Source organism: Megalopta genalis, chromosome 3, assembly GCF_051020955.1.
Source record: "Megalopta genalis isolate 19385.01 chromosome 3, iyMegGena1_principal, whole genome shotgun sequence".
Taxonomy (NCBI): domain Eukaryota; kingdom Metazoa; phylum Arthropoda; class Insecta; order Hymenoptera; family Halictidae; genus Megalopta; species Megalopta genalis.
The window spans coordinates 16,132,853-16,157,168 of NC_135015.1; the positions used below are offsets into that span (position 1 = coordinate 16,132,853).

At 38.9% G+C, this 24,316-nt stretch overlaps 4 protein-coding genes across 4 annotated transcripts; 3 read left to right on the forward strand and 1 right to left on the reverse strand.

The window, feature by feature from the left end:
- The first annotated feature begins 64 nt into the window (after positions 1 to 64).
- On the forward strand, positions 65 to 3,954 carry LOC117225041 (uncharacterized). Its single transcript, XM_033478346.2, has 4 exons — positions 65 to 1,307; positions 2,170 to 2,446; positions 3,246 to 3,458; positions 3,548 to 3,954. Exons 1-4 carry the CDS (start codon positions 1,175 to 1,177, stop codon positions 3,564 to 3,566), a joined length of 642 nt encoding a protein of 213 aa, XP_033334237.2. The 5' UTR covers positions 65 to 1,174; the 3' UTR covers positions 3,567 to 3,954.
- Positions 3,955 to 4,104: 150 nt separating this feature from the next.
- Positions 4,105 to 12,668, reverse strand: LOC117225040 (arylsulfatase B). Its single transcript, XM_033478345.2, has 8 exons — positions 12,239 to 12,668; positions 10,978 to 11,151; positions 8,524 to 8,736; positions 7,745 to 7,994; positions 6,830 to 7,009; positions 6,474 to 6,746; positions 5,053 to 5,326; positions 4,105 to 4,363 (listed from the first exon to the last, which is right to left on the reverse strand). Exons 1-8 carry the CDS (start codon positions 12,353 to 12,355, stop codon positions 4,186 to 4,188), a joined length of 1,659 nt encoding a protein of 552 aa, XP_033334236.2. The 5' UTR covers positions 12,356 to 12,668; the 3' UTR covers positions 4,105 to 4,185.
- Positions 12,669 to 13,697: 1,029 nt separating this feature from the next.
- Positions 13,698 to 20,372, forward strand: LOC117225038 (uncharacterized). The gene is made up of 7 exons (XM_033478343.2): positions 13,698 to 13,877; positions 14,313 to 14,801; positions 15,623 to 16,175; positions 16,651 to 16,984; positions 17,693 to 18,059; positions 19,143 to 19,361; positions 19,840 to 20,372. The coding sequence occupies exons 2-7, from the start codon at positions 14,700 to 14,702 to the stop codon at positions 20,191 to 20,193; spliced, it is 1,929 nt and encodes a 642-aa protein (XP_033334234.2). The 5' UTR covers positions 13,698 to 13,877; positions 14,313 to 14,699; the 3' UTR covers positions 20,194 to 20,372.
- Positions 20,373 to 20,378: 6 nt separating this feature from the next.
- LOC117225000 (uncharacterized) lies at positions 20,379 to 24,148 on the forward strand. The gene is made up of 3 exons (XM_033478267.2): positions 20,379 to 21,013; positions 21,085 to 21,601; positions 22,404 to 24,148. The coding sequence occupies exons 1-3, from the start codon at positions 20,903 to 20,905 to the stop codon at positions 23,609 to 23,611; spliced, it is 1,836 nt and encodes a 611-aa protein (XP_033334158.2). The 5' UTR covers positions 20,379 to 20,902; the 3' UTR covers positions 23,612 to 24,148.
- Positions 24,149 to 24,316: the final 168 nt, after the last annotated feature.

Consider the following 24,316-nt stretch of genomic DNA (forward strand, 5'->3'; position numbering starts at 1 on the left):
GTTTCCCAATTTTAAGTTCGATGCACCCTCATCATTGTAACTCTTTAAATGCAAGGTCATGTTCGTTATACTGAAATTTGCAAAGTTTGACGAAATGCAAGGACTTTGTAAAATTTTTGTCGAGGATACCGTTTGCAGTTATCTCAAATTTGATCCTTCCCCTTTAATATAAAAAAAACTATAAACGCTGCTGCGATTTTTTTTTCGCGACGTTACAGCACTTTGAAGTAGACCTTCCATGTTTGTCATCTATCGCCGGCATTGGCATTTCAAATATTATGAACGATTGATGGGGCATTGAAAAACATCGTTATGTAAATAAACATCGTTATATGTAATTTCCGCAATTATTGAATGTTGCCAGTGACCAGAAAATATTTAGAAACATTCCATTGAGTACCGCGTTGTAACTCTTCGGTTTTTCCGTGGTGAACTTCCTTCCTTCAGATACTGTTGATGTTGCATGTTCTGCGCCGACTAGTTACTTCGAAGGAGCACCTCTTCACAGAACACTGACATATAAGATTGACAAGCGAAAGAAATCGCAGCCAAGTTTCGTTTTTTGTTTTTTAATTAGGGGAGAAAGATCGAACTTCGTGTTACTGCAAACGGCAATATGACAAACATGGGCTCGTATTTAAAGGGTTACACTGATGAGGATACGTCAAACGTCAAATCGAGAAACAGAATCTTAAAGTAGAAGTTTCAAGCTTTAATGTAAAAAAAATATCATCGTCCTGCGTTGATTCTTCATTTAGTCGTCGTCGGTCAAAGTTGGCCAATTTTTATGAACATCTCGAACCTCACTGAGACGCCATTTTATGCTGCTTACTCTTAGAAGTCATGTTATGCGACTGCTAGCCTCCTGTATTTTGCTCTGTAATTTTACCTCTACATTTCATTATACCACAGGATTTAAAACCGTTTATAAACCGATAAACTAATAAACTTTACCCACGATTCTTATTTAACCTCCAATTGGTGGCGCACGCCATTTTGTCGTCTTGTAACTTTGCAAAACGAGCTCTACAAAATTTGGTCACCTCTAGAATGTTAATGGATTACGGTCGCGTGATACTCTGGAAACCACAATGTTCGGTTATAAAAAGGCATAGCAGGAAATAGCTACCACAGTGTATGGTATCGTTTTCCGTTGTGCATATCCAGCAGCAGTATGGCTCTGTCTAGTGCGATGAAATTAATACAGTTATTTATTGTGCATTTACTACTTGTATATTCAGTATTGGGGCGGTTTGAGAATAAACTGAGGATAGCAAAAACGGAGACTACTGAGCTAACTTACAAAGGTACGCGAGATGTACCATTATTCTTTACCATTGTTCTTTATCATTATTCTACGAACAGAGTTAGAAACACACTTTGAATTTAGTGAAGATTAGTAAGAGTTTAACCCTTTGCACTATGATTTCTTCTACGTTGACCTTAATCATTTTCCTGATAGAACGAGACAGTTTTTGTTTTTTGTACGTCTTCAATTACTTTCATTCCTAGATTTTGATAGCAGGAGAATCAAATTTTATTTCTATTTAGAAGAAATGTAAATGAAATCTTTATCACGAATGTAATTCGTTGTCATATATAGTACAAGTGGTCAAATATTTAGCTAGAAATTTATTTTTGCTATTAGAACATATTCCATCGTAATTACTGAGTCAATTGAATTTTTGGAATATCGAAACAGGGAGGAACAATTCTTCCTTCTTTTTGTCAGCGATGCTTCGCCACAAGAATTAAATTAAGAGAACTTAAAAGTGAGAAAGAATTAAATGCAAAGAATTAAAGTGTTCGTTCGAATTGTCTGATTTGTTAACCAATTAGCTGTTCTAATCTCTTTGAAAAGTTCAGTTATTAGATAGTTTAATTAGTTATTCTAATTATACTGCATATGTCTGATTTTCTTCATATTTCGTTAATAATATAAAATATATAACTTAATAAAAATTATCATAGTATATTATTTTCTTACGCAACTACCAGTTTTTGATACTCGTATACTCATCATACTATAAAATGTAGGCACTTCATGCAAAACAGCTAACTGGTTACACAGTCAGAAACAAGAGCAAATACAAATAGCCTGCGCCCTAATAGGATTAATATGTAAATAATAGTGATTCGAGGAAAATGATCGAACGGTTTGTTGAGTAGAAAGGGTAATAGATCGCGAGAAGTGCCACGACATCCAATGGCACGAAACAGACTGCATGCCGCGGGATACTTTCGTGAAGCTGAAACCAAAACTGGGATTCTCCTATCATCCCGACATCGTAAAAACGAAGGTATGCACCGGTTTCTGCGATACCAGAGTTACCTGCATAGCAACGGAAACGAAAACCAGGGAGGTCCCGATTTTGGCGGTTAATCACGGTATGTCTGGCGATGACTACTGTTACAACATCACCATCGAGGAACACACGATGTGCAAGTAAGCGTCGCATTATGTTTATTAAGACGGTATAATCGAATCATGCGAGAGAAATTCTTATATGTCATAATACCTATTATGACATATTAATACCGTTCATCTGTCACGTAAATACATTTTGCCTGTAATCAGCTCAATCGATACAAAATCGGCATCATATACAAGAAATAAAAAAAATAAAAATATAATTAATTTCTCATAATAGGTATTATGACAGATTAATACCCTTCATCTATTACGTAAATACATTTTACCTGTAATCAGCTCAATCAATACAAAATCGGCATCATATACAAGAAATAAAAGAAATAAAAATATTATTAATTTCTCATAATAGGTATTATGACAGATTAATACCCTTCATCTATTACGTAAATACATTTTACCTGTAATCAGCTCAATCAAAACAAAATCGGCATCATATACAAGAAATAAAAAAAATAAAAATATTATTAATTTCTCATAATAGGTATTATGACAGATTAATACCCTTCATCTATTACGTAAATACATTTTACCTGTAATCAGCTCAATCAATACAAAATCGGCATCATATACAAGAAATAAAAAAAAAATAAAAATAAAAAAGTAAAGGCGCCATCCGGCGCTTCAACTAAGCAACTGTCCCATAAATAAACATTAAACCTTTGCGTCATTCTGCTTAGCCCAAATAATCGAGTTTCTACTATAGCTAATAACAAAATCGGAAGCATGAATCGAGGTGTTTAGAACCAGATCATTCTAATAACAACGTAACAACGAAAACGTAATCGAGACTTTACGAATGCGTTCATTCCAGATGCTTGTGCACCATGATGGAACATCACTGCAACAAGGACCAAACGTACGACGAAGATAATTGTAGTTGCGAATGCAACGCGAATAAGTCGGACAGATGGAAATGCGAGAGACAGGAGAACATGATGTGGGACGATGAGAAGTGCATGTGCAGTTGCAATAAGGTGACGGAGGAATGCTCCAGCGGCTACTACTGGGTCCCGTCTGAGTGCAGGCAAGTTCTAGGCCACGAGTCGTCGCGAGTCGCCGCGAGAACGTTTAAAAATGTACAATGCGTTTAAAAATGTTTTTCTTATGTTTTAGGTGCATGAAGCTCATGTAGAATGGCATCTTCTGACGTCCACCCCTGCCTGGATCTCGAAAAAAACGATTGGAAATGCGTACCTAATTCTTAACAGCTTATGAAAATGCAGTAAATTCTCTCCAATTGTCCCTCAGTTTGTAAACAAAAATGGACGATTTGGGAACGGGCGACACGATTCCAAATTTTGCATCTTTTTTTACAAGCTGAGGGACAATTGGAGAGAATTTACTGTATTTCGAAAGCGTTCAAAAGAATGACACCACCGAATGAAAAGTTCTAGAATGAATCTATAATGAAGCATAAAGACAAAGTCTGTAGATTATTAATAAGTTCGGTGAAAGATGCTCCGGGATGTAAAATAAAAAGATAATTTTAGGTGTCGAATAAAAAATATATAACAATTGTACGTTGATTGCTTGTTGCCTTCACCTAGTACGAAAGGATCTGCCTGCCAAATTACTGTCAAATTATCGACTCATTAGTGTCAACTGTTATATCGTAATGATTTTGATTACGCCCCTGCGACTATTCGTCTTGGATAAAATTTCTCTATGGCTTTGTGTATGTCAGAAATTTATTTATTAGTGTGTCGTACAATTTGATTACGATCTATCGCGAATTGTCCATAAACGTGGCCTCACATGGCTCCGACAGACGTGGTCTCGGAAATCTGCGAATAATCCCCAAAATTGACCCAAACGTGGTCCCAGAGCTCGGGATTCGCTTTGTCGTCCCATGGCAGGTTCCCAGGTTCTACGGCAGTCGCATTTAATGCTGCCAGCTCAGTTTGTATAGCACTGATAATTGAAGGGTTCCTGGAACATCGTTCAGAAAAAATTTGTTGATCCTGCATTCCTTTTCTTAATTGAATAATACACTATTCAACGTAATTATAACACAGACGATAAAAATTGGACAATTCCGACTGACGATAACTAAGCGAAAAATCATCGTAGAATGACGATCTTAATTTCAAATTAAAGCTCGAAACCTCTAGTTTAAGATACTGTTTCTCGATTTTAAGTTCGATGCACCCTCATCACTCTAACCCTTTAAATGCGAAGCCATGTTTGAAATAGCCATCTTAAAAATTGCGAAGTTTAACGAAATGCACGGAGCGTGTAAAATTTTTCTCGGACATGCCATTTAGAGCGGAATGAAGTATAATCCTTCCTCTTTAATTTAGAGCAAACGAAACAAGGCTGCGATTTTTTTTCGAAAAGTTACAGTACTTCGAAGTGACTGTTGCATTAAAACTTGACAATTTTCAATATGACAAACATGACCTTACGTTTAAAGGGTTACAGTGACGAGGTCGCGACAAACTTAAAATCGAGGAACAGTGCCTTAAATTAGAGATTTCAAGCTTTAATTTAAGATCAAAGTCATTATTGTACGATGATTTTTCACTGAGTTATAGGCAGTCAAAGCCGGCCAATTTATATCCAAAATTTTTCTATGCGTTTTTTTGAGCAGCATATAAATTCGATCGATGCCCACTTACTTGCTAGCCACATTAATTATCTCGCATGGATCCGCTTCAATGTCGAAGAGACAGGGACCCTCGAGGGGCTTGCAACGATACGTCGTATCATTCGATGGGAAACAATCGATCTTCACCTTTAATTGAAGACTGCGAACCTTATCCGCTTTCAAGGTGAAGCCAATGCTGGCTATTGCTCTCGCCGCTGTGCTGCCTATCACTCCTCCCACGTCGTAAACGAAGTCTCTTCCTGACGGACCGTACCACCCATCCCACTGCCCACCATAGGTGGTCCCTGTTGGCAATCTTCGTTAGTGCGATGAACCCTGCGAAGTCTTCAACTTCTTGCCAGTATTTAAATATTAAAGAAAAGTTTCACCGAGACGAAACTCGTAAAAACACTACGATTTCTGATATATCTTTAATTGTTATTGGCTCATAGCAACGTTAATCGATCTCGACGAAATTTTCAGAGATGCAGAAAGAATCTGAGAAAATGCCTGTGAAGTCTTTAGCGATCGAAGATGATCCTTCAACTTCTTGTCAATATTTAAATATTAAAGAAAAGTTTCACCGAAACGAAACTCGTAAAAACACTACGATGTTTGATATATCTTTAATCGTTGTTGGCTCATAGCAACGTTAATCGATCTCGACGAAATTTTCAGAAATGCAGAAAGAATCTGAGAAAATGCCTGTGAAGTCTTTAGCGATCGAAGATGATCCTTCAACTTCTTGTCAATATTTAAATATTAAAGAAAAGTTTCACCAAGACGAAACTCGTAAAAACACTACGATCTTTGATATATCTTTAATCGTTGTTGGCTCATAGCAACGTTAATCGATCTCGACGAAATTTTCAGAGATGCAGAAAGAATCTGAAAAAATGCCGCTGAAGTCTTCAGCGATCGAAGATGATCCTAGATCTCTCCCATCTTCAGCTTGAATATTGTTTCATCGAAGATCAATCGAAGTCGTTTCGACTATTTGGGATAAAAGATGAACAGATCTCCGACAGGTAAACGCCATTTTTCAAAAAATATAGTGCTCGGGAAGATGTTCATGCGTATGCAATCGGCCATTTTAAAGGGGTGCAAATGCACCTTGAGGTTTAGGATAGATATCGAAACCAAAAAAAAAAAAACGTGATAAATAGGGAAAATTAAAATCTTTTAAACGAGGCGTTCTTAATGTCCGGCACACTAATTTGCAATATTCCAGAAAGCAACAAGACTAATAGCTTCGGCGTACGATTTAATCCTTTAACCAAATGATCTTCCAATTGTTTATAAAAATGCATCATGAGACGAATTGACGTATAAGGCAAATAAAATTGGCGAAATGAGACGAAGAAAATTGGCGCAACGAAAGACAGATCGTTCTAACAAGAATTCCAAAGCCAACAAAAACCATCAATTAGACGCAAGAACGCGGTTGCCTACCTTTCACCAGCTTCCACTTCCCAACAGTGATCCCAGCATTGCCGTAGATGTCATCGATGTTGTGCAAGACAGCTTTTCTAGGTCCCTTGGAATTCTTTTTAAGAGATTCCCACATATTATAGCCGTCGATGTCTCGCAAATCCGACGGATTGCCGCCGGCAGCGGACAGCAATGTCGGTAGCCAATCGGTGACATGGAAGTACGAGCTGCTGATCACCCCATGATGGTTCAACCACCTGGCTGACCATACCAGGCCGACTCCTCTCACACCACCTAACCGAGATACGAAATTAGCGGAACGCTTCCGGCCAGGGTCACGATTGATCGACGCGTCGAACGTTGTCGGAGCTTGGTACCTTCCCAAAGGGTGTTTTTCCCACCCCTGAGCGGCCAATTAGAGGCCGCGTTCAGGTTGAAACCGGCGGGAGCACCGCCGTTGTCCGTGGAGAACACGATTATAGTGTCTTGGAGCATGCCCTTCGCGCGCAGCGCGTCTACCACGCGGCCTACCGAATCGTCCAGCTTCGTTAGCATACCTAAAATTACCAATTTCTGATAGAGATTGTGTTTGACAGAGATCATGTTTAATTGAGATCGTGTCTAATAGCGATCGTGTATAATAAAGATCATGTTTCAACCTTTGCGTTCGAATGACGACTCTAAACCGCTGTTAAAAATTGCTGTATCACGTTTCTATATAATTTTTATGTTATCTAGCCGATTAAGATGATCAAAATTGCCCTTAGAGGTTTTTTAATTAGCATTATATCGTTCGATAGCTGAGCAAGAAAAATCTATCTGTGTAAAATTTCAACCCTGTAACTTGTCTGTGAGTTAATAGGTCACTAGGTCACTAGGTCAGTTGACCTCACAAAAAAGTTACATACATGCACAAATGAGTTTTTCTTGGTCAACTATCGAACAGGATAATGCTCATTAAAAAACCTCTGAGGGCAATTTTGACCATCTTAATCTGCTGGGCCCTTTATTTATATCTGAAAAATCATGTCTAATAAATATCATCTCTAATAAAGATTATGTTTAATAAAGAGGATGTCTACTAAAAACTGTACACGTGTTTTAATCCGTGTCCTTCTCAGTTCAGCAAAAAGAAATCGTCTTCTGCCGGACAACGCAAATACATTAATTTCTTTGCCCAAGACAGCAAGTTAATTGAAATATATTAATAAATATTAATAGAAAATATATTAACATAAAATAGAAGTATATTAAAGCTGCTCGATAAATCTCTGAAATTACAGTTTGCTAACCGGCAAAGCGTCTTCGACTGAAATTAGTGATTTCATAGAACTTGGCGACATCTTGATCGGGTGCTGGCAGAGGATTGTAAGGATTCCCAGAGTGCACTGCAGCGTGTGCAAGATAGAGGAACATGGGCCGGCTTGTATTGTGAGCGTTGATTAGTTGTTCAGCTTCCGTGGTGAACACGTCCGTCGAGTAATGCCCGTGAAGATCCCAAGCTGGGTCCATGCCTCGTCTCATGTCCAGGCCCCAGTAAGGCTGCGTTTATCACCACAGAAACACCAATGAAAAAGAGTAATCATTAAACTACGAAGAAACACTATATCTAGGTAACAATTTATCAGAATAAGAATTTATTTGGAAAGCATTCGATTTGAATAAAAAGTAATAGAATATAACGTTTATGTTATAATTTAATGATTAATTTTTATTCGGCAACGTCGAATAAAATTTGATTCCAAAATTAGCAACCAAAGTGCTCTCATTCGATAGACTGCTACTCAGTTATCCTTTAGAATTATGCGGCAAGAAAATTAGTATAAATTGAACAATATCGGTACTTTTAAATTAAATACTTGGTTTAAAAAATATTGCACTAATTTTTTGTAAAAAAAATTCTTGAAAGCCTCGTTATTTTCAATATCAATTTTCGGTATCAATTGCGTACGACTCCTTGATCCTAAAACTGTGAATCAGGACTGTAGATTCGGAGATCTCCCGGATCAAGAAATCCGCGAGTTCCAATCTGTAGATCGGTTCGATCAGTCGGATTAAATTGCTGGCTCACAGTTTCAACCGCGGAGTGGTCGTAGTAGTCCTGATGACCGCTCCAAAAGCCAAGGTGAGAGTCGAACCCTCTGTAAGTTGGGGTGAACTCCTTCGTGTAGAAGCCCAGGTGCCATTTTCCGACGATGTGGGTGCTGTAACCGAGTCCCTTCAAGTACTGCGGAAGTAGCTTCTCGCGAAGCGGAAGTCCCCTAGGCTCGGCGCACTTCAGGACCTGTGTTAGCAAAATTGGCGTAATCGCGTTAGCGAAATTAGCATTACAGAGTACGGGTGGCATGAAAGGAACGCTTATGCTTCCAACACGATATAAAAAATGACTATTTTATCTCTACCTGGTATCATTGGAAAAGTCAACTATCCGACTAAAAATCAATGAGTTAGTATTAGGGGGGCCGGAAAGTAATGTCGTTTCTGCGCGTGTCAGTGTTCCTTCTTTTTTGCATACTAATTTAAGGTTGTTGATAATGAGAGTGATTACATCATTGTGATTGAAAATAAAAACTAGTTAAAAATTTATCTGTTTGAATTTAATGTAAACAAACGACATAACTTTCCGGTCCCCCTAATATTATAGCGGCGTGAGCGACATTTTCGAAAATTTCGACTTATGTCTTAAAATCGAATCGTGGTAATCGAATTCGATTCGCAATCATTCGCTGGCACGAAACAGTGAAGAAAATATCTGTGTACTCTATGGAGCAGAAACGAAATTAACGACCGTGTAAATCGGTCGACCGATGAAACTTTTGTACGGTAAATGGCCAGACAAAGGCCACGAGCTATCAGGATCAGTTAATCGCCCCACGCGATCCACGTCGCCCACAGAAGCCGATAACAAAAGAGCAATCGACGATGCCGGTGTTCGCGTTCGCTAGTGGCACTGTCGGTGGACCTTCTAATTTCATATCGCGTTCTCAGAGCAATCACTATCATTTTAGATCAACCCTCCGCTGCCATACTTCCTATGCGAGTCACGTATATATCATGCTGGGGCGTTCGGTCCCAGTTCAGATTTCGAACAACTGTCACTCGAAAATTAGCGATACTATTGGGACCCAAAAATTTGTGAATATAATTTGAACATTCTAGAACATCGTTTTCTTTATTGGAACTCGATATCTCGCTTCCAAGTGTATTGAATTAATTCTTAATTGCATCTTTCTGATAGAAGTATCACTTTTTCGAAAAAAGAAATGTGGGACATTTTGACTCAGTGTGGGAATTAAACGAATGAGGCATAAAAAAGTGGAGACTAGGTGCGAAAAACCTAGCTCAAAGAGAAGGTTATGACTCATAGAGGATAGGTATGGGAAACGTTCTTATCGGTAGAAAAATTGAAGAAATGTGTATAGACACCGCCTGAGTAAACTCTCGTTTATCTTCTCAGGAAGGTCTGTTCGACAATCTTTGCAGCGGGGTTGGGCATCGTTCGAACTGGTTCGAAGAAATATTTATTCGAATGAATTCATTTTAATTCAAAATTGTCCTCGAATGAGTTCTTTCGATCCAACTTCTTGTTCGAATGAATTTTTATTTGTACAAAATCTGATTCGAATGAATTTTTATTGAAACGAAATCTTAATCGAATGAATTTTTATTGAAACAAACTCTTATTCGAGTAAATCCTTATTCGGATGAATCTTTACGTGGATAAATTTCTATTGGATATTTATGCGACAGCGTGGAATAAAAATGTATTCGTCAGTCTTCATCTCTTCCTCGTTGTCCGAATAAAATTTTGCCCAACTCTGCTTGACTTTACAATCCTTGAAGATCATTAGCATAGACATATACGTTTATTTCCTCACAACGACCATAATTTCATCGTCACATTCGACATTATACAAATTTCGGATATATGGAAACGGATGATCTTTGGATACTTCGAATTAGAGAACCCCTTAAGAAAATGTCAGTCTTGCAGTATTAACACTTTATCGACCGCTAGCCTATTTATCGGCTTTTCGATTGCCAATGTTTATCGATCGCTAGCCTATCAATCGGCTTTTCGATTGCCAATGCTTATCGACCGATAGCCTATTAATCGACTTTTAGCTATCGACGGTTTTCGCTTCTTTACTGTTTTGTTAGTAGCTGACCTCCTGTATGCTGACCTCCCCATATCCTTATGAATTATAATTATAATAATTATTATTATTTATTATTATTTTTAAAGGAATAAGCACAACACAATGAATAGCGAAAATTTAGCCGGTACTGGGAGCAAATGCGCGCGCGACTAAGCCAGTCCTTACTGAGTGGCAGCCTCAACCACGACCGGACGATAAAGTGTTAAGAATATAAAAATGAATTTTTAAATATAAAATTGAATTTTCCAATTTATAAAATCTCCTAAGACAGCATTGCTTGACTAATATATGCAGCGATTAATCGCAACAGCATCCATTGGCGTATACTCTCCTAAATTTCCCAGGTTTTAAGGACATTTACATACCCCATGTTGCATTCCGGTATGAATAGGATGTTTCCCAGTCATTATAGCGCTCCGCGACGGTGTGCAGATCGGGCTGACATAATACCGGTCTAGGATGACGCCTGAATAAGCTAAAGCGTCGATGTTCGGCGTTGGTATCTGCCCGGAACCGTGAAACCCGACGTCGTTCCATCCCTGCGGATTTTTTGAATTTGCTACTTTCATTTGCTACACGTTCGTTCGAGTCGAAATTGCTGCTGAAATGACGCACAATCGCTTCAGAACCCGGCGTGAACAATGTGTCAGGACACGGTATGAAGTCGACATAACCAGACGACCTTCGAGTCGACAAATTTCTACTCTTCCGTCGTCAATGTTCAAGCGACGAAGCGAAGGTCGTAAAAATCTGCGATTTTTGTGATCTTTAATTATTAGCTCTTAGCAACATCAATCGATTTTGATGAGATTTTCAGAAACGCATGAACGAATTTTAAGAAATGCATTGTTTCAATTTTCGTCGTATGCTCATATAAAAGAATTAAAAGAACGTGATTTAAAAAGATTTCTTTTCTTTAGCAGATCTCGTTGCAAATTTTTGCCGTCTAAGAAGAAGCTCAAATTGTTTGCACTAGTTTCAGAAAAGTTATGTCGTTAAAAAGACGTGCATATTCGTCGACGACTGTAGATCATGTCAGCCGGAGTTGTAACAATTCAATTACATTGCAATTCAATTTCATAATTTAATTACATTGTATTTCAATGGCACAGTAATTCAACTACATTGTAATACAATTACATAGTGCAAACCTTTTAGTTCATTGAATTGCTAATTACTCTAATCTCGAGTATAATTCAAATACATCACAATTTTTTTTTAAATACAATGTAAAATGAAATATCGTTCTTCAAATCGCAGCGCAGAAATTTGAAGAAACGAGCGCATTTCTTCATCGCATTATCTTCTTCTATCAATTTATAATTTTTCTTTAATTCACGATCTCAATTCAATTACAACGTAACTCGTAACTAACGTAATTCGATCGCACATACTATGTATTTTGTAATTGCGCTCGCAACCGCAGTCACGAATTACATTTTAATCTAATTGAACGGAGGCCTGAATCGCGAAGCGCATTGTTGCTCGATTGAACGGAGGTCCGAACTGCGATTCACAATGTGATTGAATTGCAACGTAATTGAATTGCTTTGTCGTGCCTTGAATTCCTCGAGTTAATACTATCATAATTCTGCGGAACTCCGGCGTCGGAGTTCGCAGACTCACCAGATCGTCCGCCAAAATGAAAACAATGTGCGGCCGGTCGGCGGCGTCGGCAACGCGATTGCCCGCTATCAAAATTATCAGCGAGCACCACTGAACCGCTTCCCGTCCTCCGAACATCCTGCAGGATGCCGAAACCTCAACGGAATGTCTTCGGAACCGCTGTCCTCGCGCAGCTATTATCCTCGTGCATCTAAGATTCGAAGCTCCAGCGTAGGCTCGCTCGCGACCACTTCCTCGAATTGATTGCCAAGGTCGCCGTACACTTAACACTCGACAGAGCCTTCGAAACGGTTCTCGAGCGACCGTCCCATCGAGATCCTGCGGAATATCCTGTCACGCTTCGAGTATCCTGTCACGAAATCGGCTCGCACGGGACGAGCACTGCGGGCCAGCGGCCGGTGCACAACTGTCACGGTCTTGTCTTCTTCTTTCATGGTGGGAGCGACTCTCCCGCTTTGACGGCCCCGTCTTCGCTTCGTCGACGAGACGCCCAACAGTTCGGTCGTTGACTCCGTGAAATTTGAATTCAATTAACGCTGACACGCCGCGAACACCTCCGCGGCTCGTCTCGCCGGCGATAGCGGTCTGAGAAACGGCACGGTAATCTTCTCCCTAATTCGCGCTCAGATCGCGCGTCAAATTTGAGAAGAGGAGACACGATTGTTCGAGCCTTCATTCTCGTTTTTTATGGTTGTTGACAATCGGTGAGTAAAAAAGCGAGGCTCGAACGATCGTATCTTCTCTTCCCAAATTGTCCATTTCCGTGCGCAGTCTGAGCGCGAATTAGGGAGAAATTACTGTAATTCGCGGCGAGAAGTCGACTTTCCAACTTTCGTGTTTAAACAATTGGTTTTTTATTTTGATGCGAGAACATATCGAAGCTTCAAAATCCAAAATATCACTATATTACAAAATAGTTTATAGTATATTATAGTTTATATATATTATATATATATATAGTATATATATTATATATTATAGTTTATAGTATAGTATATTATATAGTATATTACAAAATAGCACTATAACATTCCAAAGCGAAAATCTTCGAATCGAAGAGAAGAGAATCTAGAATAAATTACATTTATTATTCCCTTCAGAATAACAAATGCAAGCTATGTAATTTTTATAACATGGTAAAAACACATTTCAGTTATTTGCGCATTTTATAAGAATTTTGTAGCTCGCGAAGAGAGAATGGTAATGTTTTACGAATTGGAACTTCGAGGAAGCTCAGAGTAAACTCAGGAAAAACTGATTAAGGCACCGCTGCGCGCCATTTTATCGCAGTCACCCTATCTCGGAAACAATCCATTTCGCCCCCGAAAAGTGCTAAGATCGTTACGCCGCCTGAAAACCGTATCCATTAGCTCATGACGAATGGAAATAGTCGAAACGCATCCATTTAGATGCCTATCTATATCGATGGACAGCTTGTATAAAGGGATGGACACTCGGCGCGGGTGCTAGTGACCATTTTACAGACCATCCGTGACGTTGACATTGTGAAACACGACTTCTGCAGCCTGGAAAGATCCTTAAAATTGATTTCTAAGCATTAGTATTTATTTAATGATTGTGGAACTTCTTTGTCATTTTTCTATCAGCAAGCATTGAATATTTATACAACCTTCAATGGGTAGATATCGGCAACAAGCATGTAGAATTTTGTTTCGTTCTGAAGAAGATTTATTACTAGACGGTAGATCTTTATGCAAAATAAACATTGTGCAAGCAATTTACGAGGAACAGAAATTCTAAGAGAATGTCCTTCTTCTTTTAATCATTTTAACGAGTAGAAAAGAAATTGAACAATTGCCACTTGTATACTTTCATTATAAATGTACAATGTTTTATTATTGTATATTGTTAGATTTATGAAGTATTTTTTATAAATTTGTAGACTTTTTTATAATATTATATTTTATAATATTTTTGTAATATTTTATGATATTATATTTTATAATATTTTTGTAATGTTTTATGATATTATATTTTATAATATTTTGGTAATATTTTATATTATATCCATCTCGTTGGAGATGATACTGAATAAATTTCTTAATTCAAGCAGATGTTACAAGAAAAATGGCGATAGTCCCAAATAAGCTCGGCCAGTCGCTTTTAACGCTCGGCGGATTTATCGTTAATAGATCTTGTCTAAAATGGTGAACGTTCGGAATCGAGCACGTTGCCGCAATATAGAGGCTAATCAAAATGCTAAAAGAAACCAAAGGTATTAAACCTTTGCAGATTCACCTGCCCGAATCGAGCCTCTCATTGTGATCACTTGACACGCATCGCGGAGCAACCGACAACTCAATTTGCTCCATCAAGTTCACGACGATCGCGAACAGTGAAATTAGCCGGGCACTTTGCATTCGTGGCAGGTTTCGTTGATTCCGCGAATTAGCATAACCAGTTCGCTGAAAGACGTGCGACCGAGGAAAACGAGAAAAACATGACTGCAAGCGAGTGCAGCATTGTATCACCGATCGTTACATTGATGCTTAACGCGACGATCAGCACCGAGGTCGCTTATGACAACTTGGTCGCGAAAACGGTACGCCAGTCGCAGTAAATCTTCAGCTGTGACACTTTCGCTTTCACTATGTTTAATGGAACTGCTATACTTCGTCTGCACAGACAAAGATGTCTTTATCTTCTCACGAGGTTTATTTATTCTGTGCGGAATTTTGTGTTCAATTGGCAACCATTGAGCCAACGAGTCATTGCTTTTTTCTTTATTGTCATCTATTGGAAGAAAAAAGCGCAATGACTTATTGGTCAACACCATATTTTTATACATTTTAATAGAAAGATGATGTCAAAAAATGAAATCTATGTTTAAAGTTGATTGCAAAGAGAGAATGATAGTAAAAAGAGTCTTCAAAATAAAATAGAAATAAACATCTATGTAATAAATATAATAATATAAATATACTATTATAATATACTATTATATTATTATTAGTATATATAATACAGTTATTATTATTATAATATATAATATATTATTATAATAGTATTATATTATTATAATATTATTATATTATTATAATAGTATTATATTATTATAATATTGTTATATTATTATAATATTATATATATTATAATAATAATAACTGTATTATGCTAATAATAATATAATAGTATATTATAATAGTATAAATAATAAATTCAATAATAATAGTATATCTATCTTGACAAAATAATCTATGAAAATAATCGTAAAAAATCAGCGATCTATCAGTTCGCAGATGAGATAAATAATAATTCCACGCGCGTTGTTAGAACAATCGTAGAATGCCATCCGGTCCCTCGTCGATGCAAAACGAATTTCATCAACGCTTTACGATTTCCCACGATTCTCTCTGTTCTCAGATAAAGATTTTTCGCACCTGTACAGTGTTCGATGTAAACGACGCTCTTCTGTTCGCCGGGGAGTACGGCGAATTTTTACGCAGACCAGAATTAGAGGATCTACCGATCGCTCTGATCGCAGAATCGGGGTTCTCGGCGTTCGATCTGTTCACACTGAGCAGACACTCGTTCGCCGCGTTCAAACAGTTCTCGTTTCTGCATTTGTTCTGGAAGCTGAACCAGTTCCTCGTGGTCGCCTCCACGCAGCCATCGCTGAGGCTGCTCCTGCAAAGAATAAAGGACTCGACCTGGTCCAATTCGAACGGACACCATATTCTGATAGACAGAAGGACGGAGGCGCGCGGTTGCGTGAACGCTTACCGATTCCTCTGGACAGCCTGGGAATACGATCTCGTGTCCACGATCTTCTTGTGCACAGATCCACTCGACGGATTGGCCATTTATACTTACAATCCTTATTCCAGCAAGGTTCCTGACGGATGGGAAAATGCTGGACTGTTCAGCGGGCGCCGTGGACATCCTTGGATGCTTTTCAAGAAGAAATACCGCGATGGTAATCATCGATTTTTACGTATTCTTCGATTTTAGATCTTTTAGTTTATGGTATTGTTTACACCGAATCTAGCAGAGCCTGTAGTCTCCAGCACCGTCTAATGGTTTGAGATTATTATACAGAAATAGATCGTTCAGATTTTCTCAGAATATCAGGATAACTGTAAAAAGTAAATTGATAAATTGATAAATCGTATCGAAAAATGTCCAGAGAATTTTAAGCATGTATTTTCGATCTAACAATATTTTCTCGCAAACTTCTTGTATCTTATTTTTCACGGATAACTACCGAAATGTTTATAACTACCTAAATTTAACAGTATTGCAGAAATAAGCGCAATTACAAATATTGCACAATTACAGCACTCTTTCGAGCACTTTCTCAAGCACACCTCGAATCTTCTAGCACCTTATAAGCGTTTTAGGGTTAATAGGCGCTAATTAGTAGATGAAGCGTTGACCAGCCTTGATTCCAGGTCCGAAGATGTGCGAAGGTCTGTGGTTCGACAAAACGGCCGACCTAAACGGGTACGAGGTCAGGGTGAACGCGATCGAGTTTAAGCCCCACCTAATCGTAGATCCTGATAAACCAGGCCTGGACAGATTCACCGGCGACAACAGCGAGATAGTGAAGATAGTGTTCGACAAGCTGAACGCGACCTTGAACGTGGACCTGCATAATGGCACCGCTTACGAACTCGGCGGTGTCGGGTCTCATGGGAACATGGTGGGAATGCTGGCGGACGTTGCCAACGGCGTGGTTGACATGGGCATGAACGTGAGAAGCTTGCACGCGACATGGAAAATTTGGTATGAGCTGCTCTGCATAGATTCGAGCACAGATAATTAACTTGCACTGTTTTATCGAAAAGAATTGAACATCTCTTTCAAAGACGATTTTTCTGTGCCTCATTATGCATCAGAAAGCACTAAAAAATAATCGATAATATTTCCGAATTGAAATCATTATTATTATCACTATTGTTATACAATTATCGTTTATGATAAATTTTTCTATTTTTACAATGAGGCTCGTGGTCATATGAACACAGAATAAGTAATAAAATTCATTTCTTAAGAAGATTTATGAATAAAAATGTAACTGCGAAATACAGGTATTAAATATCCAAGTTTCAAAACCAATTAATAACCAATATACAACGTAGATGAATATAATATAATACAAATATAATACAATACAATACAAATATGAATTATGAAAGCTGATTAGTCGACAAACCTTAGATCCAATGCTGTTACACAACTCGTAAAAATCACACTAATTAGTCCAACAGCACGTAATAACAACTAATTTCACCTTTTTCATATTGAAGTCAAGATTTTATCTTACGCAATGGCATCAATTAAATCTCTGGATTCCACTAAATACGTATTACAAATTAGATAAAAATTAAATACAAATTAAACGAAATAAAAATGTTAGCAAAAATTAATAAATTGAACGTAGCACATGGAGATTGGGAAATGTAAATTACTTAGATAATTAACTGCGTTCAGGCACACCTACCCCCATGGAGAGGACGGTCTCTGCGTGATCACGCAGCGATCGGGCGAAATTGCCGAGTACATCAAGATCCTGTCATTCATGTCTCCGCCAGTGATAGCAGCAAACTTCGTTGTCTTTCTAATCGCGCTATTGGCACTCGCTAAATACCAAGGCGTTCAATCAGCCGGTTTGAACATAATCCGTCTAGTGACTTACGTGTCCATACGCCGAATGCCGCAGTGCTTCGCTTACAGGATCTTCTTCAGCAATCTGTTCCTGCTGATTCTTATCATTAACGCCTTGCTGCAGAGCCATTGGGCTTCGTTGGTCACCGTGCCTGTCTCCCGGCCCAACATCAGAACCGCGGAGGACCTCAAGGTCGGAGAAATCTTCGAACGATCTCTGAATCGTGCGCGGTTAATGGTCCAGGATGAACGCGATCTTCGGGAACTTTTTTTCTGAAGAAATCGGTGGAAGTATTTAGAAGAAAAATACGATGTTTAAAATATTTTTATATTTATTATTTACATATTATATTATTTGAAATATTATATGTACAGTATTTTAGATAATATAATATATAATATAATAATATAATGTATATAAACAATAAATAAATAATATATATATATTTATTTATATTAAATTATAATTTTTTTTATTTATATTTCAAATTTCTGATTACTCAGATATTTTCCAATATTTATATAAACATCGTTTATATATATATATATATATATATATATATATATATATATTTATATTTATATATTAATATATTTATTAATATATTTATAATATATTTATATATATTTATATATTATTATTTATATATTTATATAAATATTGGAAAATACCTGAGTAATCAGAAATTTGAAATAAGATTCTGCTAGGAGAACTAAATTGAAATATTCTGCTTTCAAAAAGTTACTATAAGTAGTAAAATAAATGTATTATTGAATGAGACAATCGTTCTTAAAAATTGTTCATTAATTTTTCTAGAAAAAGTTCCCGAATTATCGCATATTTTCAAATCATTAGCTAGATCAGGGCTCGGAATTAACCAGCAAGTAACACGAAGATCGCGAAGGCTACGCCTCCTGAGTCCCGTTGTGCATTTCGCTCCCAGATGATCGCCTAAATGCTACACACACATATAAAACAAACAACAAGGCGTGCTGGTTAATTCCGAGCCCTTTCCCGGGCACATTTTAAATCTAGCGCTCTTTTACGGCGCCAATTAGTGTAGCAGCAAAATGCTCAAACTACCAGCTAAATTACCGACAGTTGATTTTGTATAACAGTAGTTTGAGCGTTTTTCCACCACATTAATTGGCGCTGAGCGAGCGCCAGAAATGGCGCTATTTTTAAATTTTCACAGAGTCGAAAGAAATATTAGAGTTTATTATTGTCACTTCTTGAAATATTATTTTAACTAACTTATTTTCTAATTTCATTCAGGCGTCAAACTACAGGATCTACGGATCGAAATATTTCACCGAGTACTTATACGATCCAGTACTGCGATCTCGTTTCCACGGTGTCGACTATGACCAGGAATGCAAGCAGCATGTCCTCCGATCGAGGAAGAGCGCCTGTCTGGACGACTGTCACCACGTGTACCTGAGAAGCATGGAGGAGAACTTGCATCCATCCAGGAGGATACAGCAGAACGTGCAGGTAGTGTCGGATATTAAAGCCAACAATATTCAAGCTACACAAGGTGACCCAAAAGTCGCTCGCAATCGTGAAATGAGAGATTCCTTAAGTCATTTGAAGCAACTTTTTCCTTTGCGCAAATGCAATACGAGGCTTCGTTTATGAGTTATTAACGAAAAACGCCGACCAATGGGAAGCAAGCTCGACTCGCGCGAGGCCGCCCATCCAACTAGCGGAACTGGACTCCGACCGCCCGTTGGCTCGGCGGCCTCGCGCGAGTCGGGCTCGCGTCTCATTGGTCGGCGTTTTTCGTTAATAACTCGTAAACGAAGCCGCGGATTGCATTTGCGCAAAGGAAAAAAGTTGCTTCAAATCACCTAAGGAACCCCTTACTTTCCGGAAGTAACACAATTTTGGGATTCCCTGTAAATTCAAGCCATCCAGGCTAATCGAAGACTCGAATGGACTTAATGGCTTGAATATCGAACACTACGTGCAGGTGTACGCAACCAGGGAGAATTGGCCGTTGTTCAACCGCGTGTCGGATCTGATACGAGGAACCGTCGAGGCAGGCCTGGTCAAGATGTGGAGGAAGACGAACACGAGGAAATTGTTCCTCAAGTGGAAACGGAAGCGGTTGAACGATAAGAGGCAGTTCAGGACGTTGAAGCTGAAGCACATCACGTTCAGCTTCTCCATACTCGCGATTGGGTACTCTATCGCCGCTGCAGTTTTCGTTGCCGAGATCGTTATCGGGCGATATCGGAGCTGCAGACAGTGCTGGAACTCGATACGAATAAGGCTCGGTCGTCGTGCTCTTACCAAACATTCGCAGCGCCGCCAGAAGTGCTGATTTAGTTCATTTTTGCACAAACTTGACTAGACTTAATTTTAACAAACACTGCATTTAATTAATTTTAACTTTAATAATTAATAGAAATTATAACTAACCTGCTTTCAAATATTATATAAGAAATAAGAAAATGTATTAACTAATTGCACTGCAGAAATAAATTTCAAAAATAATTTTAATGCCATGCAACTTAACTTTTTAATTTTAATTTTGTTTAAAAGGTAAATGCTTTAACTGAGTGAAAAGTTCGAGGTTGTTGGCGTTTCAAAAGCGTTAAAGGGTTGAAAATGGGCCTCGAAGTTGATCAGGTATTTAGAAAACGTTTAAAAGCTGGAAAGTCTCTTCATAACTTTTCGAAATAGTTTTCCCTGTAAAGAGAAAAATGGAAAGCATAAAAATAAAAAGATAAAAGCAGAAGATCCTAAAGAGTCATTGTCTCCGAACAATTTATAAAATCGATAGAAACTATCTCAGATTCTACGAAACAGTTTCGACTTTGTTGCTGAAGAATGCAGGAAACCCTGCGGGATTCGGAAGTCTATAATCAGCGAAAGAAATATAACCATAGTTAGTGGAAAATTGTAGAAAATTGCTGGATAAATATCGCCGCGTGCAAATACAAATAAACCCTACTTTTCAGTGAGCAAAGCCAAGCTCTGCCAGTGTTCTTGAAAAAGTGAACACGGAAACGTCGCGAAGCTCTGTAACAATGAATATCAGAAACATATTTCTGACTTCGATAATGTGTGCTCATGTTCTGGTAACTCAATCGACGTTGCGGATCGAGCTGGATCGATTCGAAGAGCTGACAGAAGGATTGGTAAAGTCTACTGAATTGTCCTAAAAAAAACAGTTAATAATCACGAAAATGAGCGTACCTTTTGTTCATAGACGTCAGCGTTAGGCGACTGTAAGACGTTGAAGCAAAATGCAATCGGTGTCTTAACGAGTCCGCAGACAGCCATCAAATGGACCAAACAGTCCCTGAAATCAGTCTCGCTGATGATCCTCGACGACGTAGAGAAAGCGAGACAATTTCCAAGAGGAACTTTCGATCACAATCTGAACACGTTCTTAATCACTGTGCCGTCCTCGTACCGTTTAAGAAGAAGCGTCCAAACCTTACGAGACACGAGTTTGTGGAATCCTTCCGCTCTTTACATAATTGTCGACGATAAGGAAAGCAAAGCCAGCTGTCGAAATGCTTACCGATTTCTTAAGACCATGTGGGAGGAAGATCTGCTGTCGTCAACGTTTGCCTGCGTCAACGGTGAAAGTAACAATTACGATGTGTATACGTTCAACCCCTTCGCTTCTTGGGCGCCGAGACCGTGGCAACGAGTTGACGAAAACGAGGAACATCGTCATGGGGGTCATTGGACTCTTCTGTCACAGACTTTCAACCTCGGTTCGCAGCAATTTATTCGATATTCCAATTCCGATTGAACTTCGTTAAATTGTCATTTTAATACTAAAGTAGACTGCGGATTTTTATGCAAGATAAAAACTGTCCAAGTTAATTTTGTGGAACGTGAATTAGGGAAAAGCGTGTTTCTTGTTTTAATGATCCTATGAAATTGACAATGACGTAACAATGTCCTTAACACTAGATTTACGGAGCATAAAAAAGCAGCTGTTTCATATCAGTTTATAAAAGTAACAATAAGACATTTATTCTGATTTTTAACAAGTGTTATTGTAACATTTGCCAAGTAAATAACATATAAATTGCAACAAATAACTCATAAATGTATCTTTACAATACGAATAATTGTAAATTCAAAAATTGGTGACCCGCCATTTTGACGGGTTCCGTAAATCTAGTGTTAAATCATTTTCGCCGTAAATAAAATCCGCGGTCTACTCGTAAAAGCGAAACGGTGAAATTCGTTTAGATTTTGTAAAGTTTCAATTACAAAACCTGCTCCCCTAATGCAATTTATTCAATCATTTCCCGCGAAGAAGTCTCTAAAGTTTGTGGTACCATAAAATTTAAAAAACCGGTCATTTCGACCATGATGCATTCAACGTGAATATTCTCTGATTTTCTAAAAAAGGAAGAAGTACCATCACGACTGCAAATCCTAATTTTCGAAGAACAGTACACATAAATGATTAAACAATTACAAAATACCAAGCCCACCGAATATGTATAAACGAAACGCTTCAAATTCGAAGAACCACGAGCTATCGAAATTGTGCATTTCCAGGTCGAACAACCTGCGGCGACCTGAACTTCCGGAAAACCGGGACACTGGGTGGTCACACGATAAGAGCACTAGCAAGAGACAGTCCCCCGAACATGTACATCTATCCCTCGGAGAAGGGTCTCGCGAAGCTGGACGGCCTGGACGGCACGATCGCGAAAATGCTTTGGCGCAAACTGAACGCGACACTGCGGATAACTGCGATCAGGAACGTCACCCACTACGAGGATTACCAGCGTCTGCTGTCGAAGCGGGGCCACGACATATTCTTGAACAATCAGTACATCTTCAACAAGCCGGACGCGATCACCACCTACCCCCACCTGAACTCGGGCATAAGCGTGTTAACGAGGCAGCCAGAAAACGAGACGGCCTACGCGAAGATCCTGAAGTTCATGAACCCGGTGTTCATGCTGGCAGTGTTCCTAGTATGCCTGGCCACCGTGATCCTTCTGCGAGTCTTCCTGGGCCGAGGGATAACAGAAGCGAGTCTGGAAGTGCTGCGGATGATGCTGACCTTCTCGATGCTGAGGTTCCCGAGGCGAAGCGCTTACAGGATCTACTTGCTCACGGTCTTCGTACTGTTCGTGCTGACCTCCTCGACCTTCCAGAGCAACCTGTCCTCCCTGCTGACCTCTCCTAGCCCGTCGCTGTCCGTTGACGACACGGATACCTTGATAGAGTCGAGATTCGCGATCTACGCGTATCGCGGCTACAAGAACGCGCTATTCGACGACATCCTCTTCTCCAGGGTGAAGACGGTGGACCATTGGGACTGCAGCGAGCAGGTGATCACCCTGAGGAACGTTGCCTGCGTGGCCGACAGGTCGACGCTGCTGAGGGTTGCGTTCAAGAAGAATCTTCACCTGTCGCAGCACAGAATACAAACCTTGTCCTCCGCTTTCGTCGTTCGACCCGACTGGCCGCTTAACGATAGAGTCAGCTCGATGTTGTTGCATCTGTCGGAGGGTGGACTGATCGATCTCGCCTGGAGGAACACCATGGCTAATTACGTGAGGAAGTGGATGACGAAGGTGGACGCTGGGAAGAAGAGCTACGAAGTGATGAAACTGGAGGATCTAGCGTTCGCGTTTTATATGTTGTTCCTGGGGCTTGGAGCCGCTCTGTTGGCGTTCCTCGTTGAGATAGGGGTGCGGAGCCGGAAGGGGAGAGCCGGCGGGTGGAACAATGGGTCGGGCATGCTGGCGTGATCAAGTTAATGGAATTTTGTCGAGGTGATTTGTTGCTTGAATGTGCTGAGTATCGTGTTGGACGTTTCTGCGCGACGCGATTCGTTTGTCTTGGACTTGGGAAGTAATTTTTGGGGTTATAGGATGATGCTGGATTTATTTAATAATGTTTTTTAGGAATAGTGCTTGAGGTGTATAAATATTGTACGTGCGCGCGAGATGCGAGACGCATTTTTGCAAAGTAAAATTATTTCGTGGTCAATTGCGAGACATAGGACTTCGGTGAAAATGTATTTCTTCTCTTAATAATTTTAATAAACTAAAAATAATACATTGTTGTTTCTAAAGTCATTCTGTATGTATTTTTACCGTTTCTGTATTTCATTTAGTCACTTTTTGGTATAAATGCGCGAAATTCACAGTGCAGCTTCGATATTAAATAATTGTAACATTTGTAATTGATATCAGAAATTTTCAATTTTTGTTCGATCGGATTTGTTCCGAATTTTTGCAATTTTTGTGACGGTTACAATGATGGATACAATGATCCCTGTGTTAATAGACTAGATCGTATATAAAACCGTAAAGACATTGAATGAATTCAAGAATGCTTTTATTATAAAATAAATAGCGTAATTATAAAATAAATAGTGTAAACGCTATTTATTAAAATGATGAAACGAAAAAGGATATTTGTATCGAACTCACGATTCTCGCAATTAATTT

Bases quoted from the DNA above. Each gene is read 5' to 3' on its own strand.
- LOC117225040 (XM_033478345.2), bottom strand. From the start codon at position 12,355: ATGTTCGGAGGACGGGAAGCGGTTCAGTGGTGCTCGCTGATAATTTTG. The intron at 5,327-6,473 runs GTAGGCAACCGC...GATTGCCAACAG, and splicing joins GAAGTGGAAGCTGGTGAAAG to GGACCACCTATGGTGGGCAG. The intron at 4,364-5,052 runs GTAAGTGGGCAT...ACGATGTTCCAG, and splicing joins ATAATTAATGTGGCTAGCAA to GAACCCTTCAATTATCAGTG.
- LOC117225000 (XM_033478267.2), top strand. From the start codon at position 20,903: ATGAATATCAGAAACATATTTCTGACTTCGATAATGTGTGCTCATGTT. The intron at 21,014-21,084 runs GTAAAGTCTACT...TTTTGTTCATAG, and splicing joins AAGAGCTGACAGAAGGATTG to ACGTCAGCGTTAGGCGACTG. The intron at 21,602-22,403 runs GTTCGCAGCAAT...GTGCATTTCCAG, and splicing joins GTCACAGACTTTCAACCTCG to GTCGAACAACCTGCGGCGAC.
- LOC117225038 (XM_033478343.2), top strand. From the start codon at position 14,700: ATGACTGCAAGCGAGTGCAGCATTGTATCACCGATCGTTACATTGATG. The intron at 16,176-16,650 runs GTAATCATCGAT...CCTTGATTCCAG, and splicing joins CAAGAAGAAATACCGCGATG to GTCCGAAGATGTGCGAAGGT. The intron at 16,985-17,692 runs GTATGAGCTGCT...AACTGCGTTCAG, and splicing joins CACGCGACATGGAAAATTTG to GCACACCTACCCCCATGGAG.
- LOC117225041 (XM_033478346.2), top strand. From the start codon at position 1,175: ATGGCTCTGTCTAGTGCGATGAAATTAATACAGTTATTTATTGTGCAT. The intron at 1,308-2,169 runs GTACGCGAGATG...TTTGTTGAGTAG, and splicing joins TACTGAGCTAACTTACAAAG to AAAGGGTAATAGATCGCGAG. The intron at 2,447-3,245 runs GTAAGCGTCGCA...CGTTCATTCCAG, and splicing joins GAGGAACACACGATGTGCAA to ATGCTTGTGCACCATGATGG.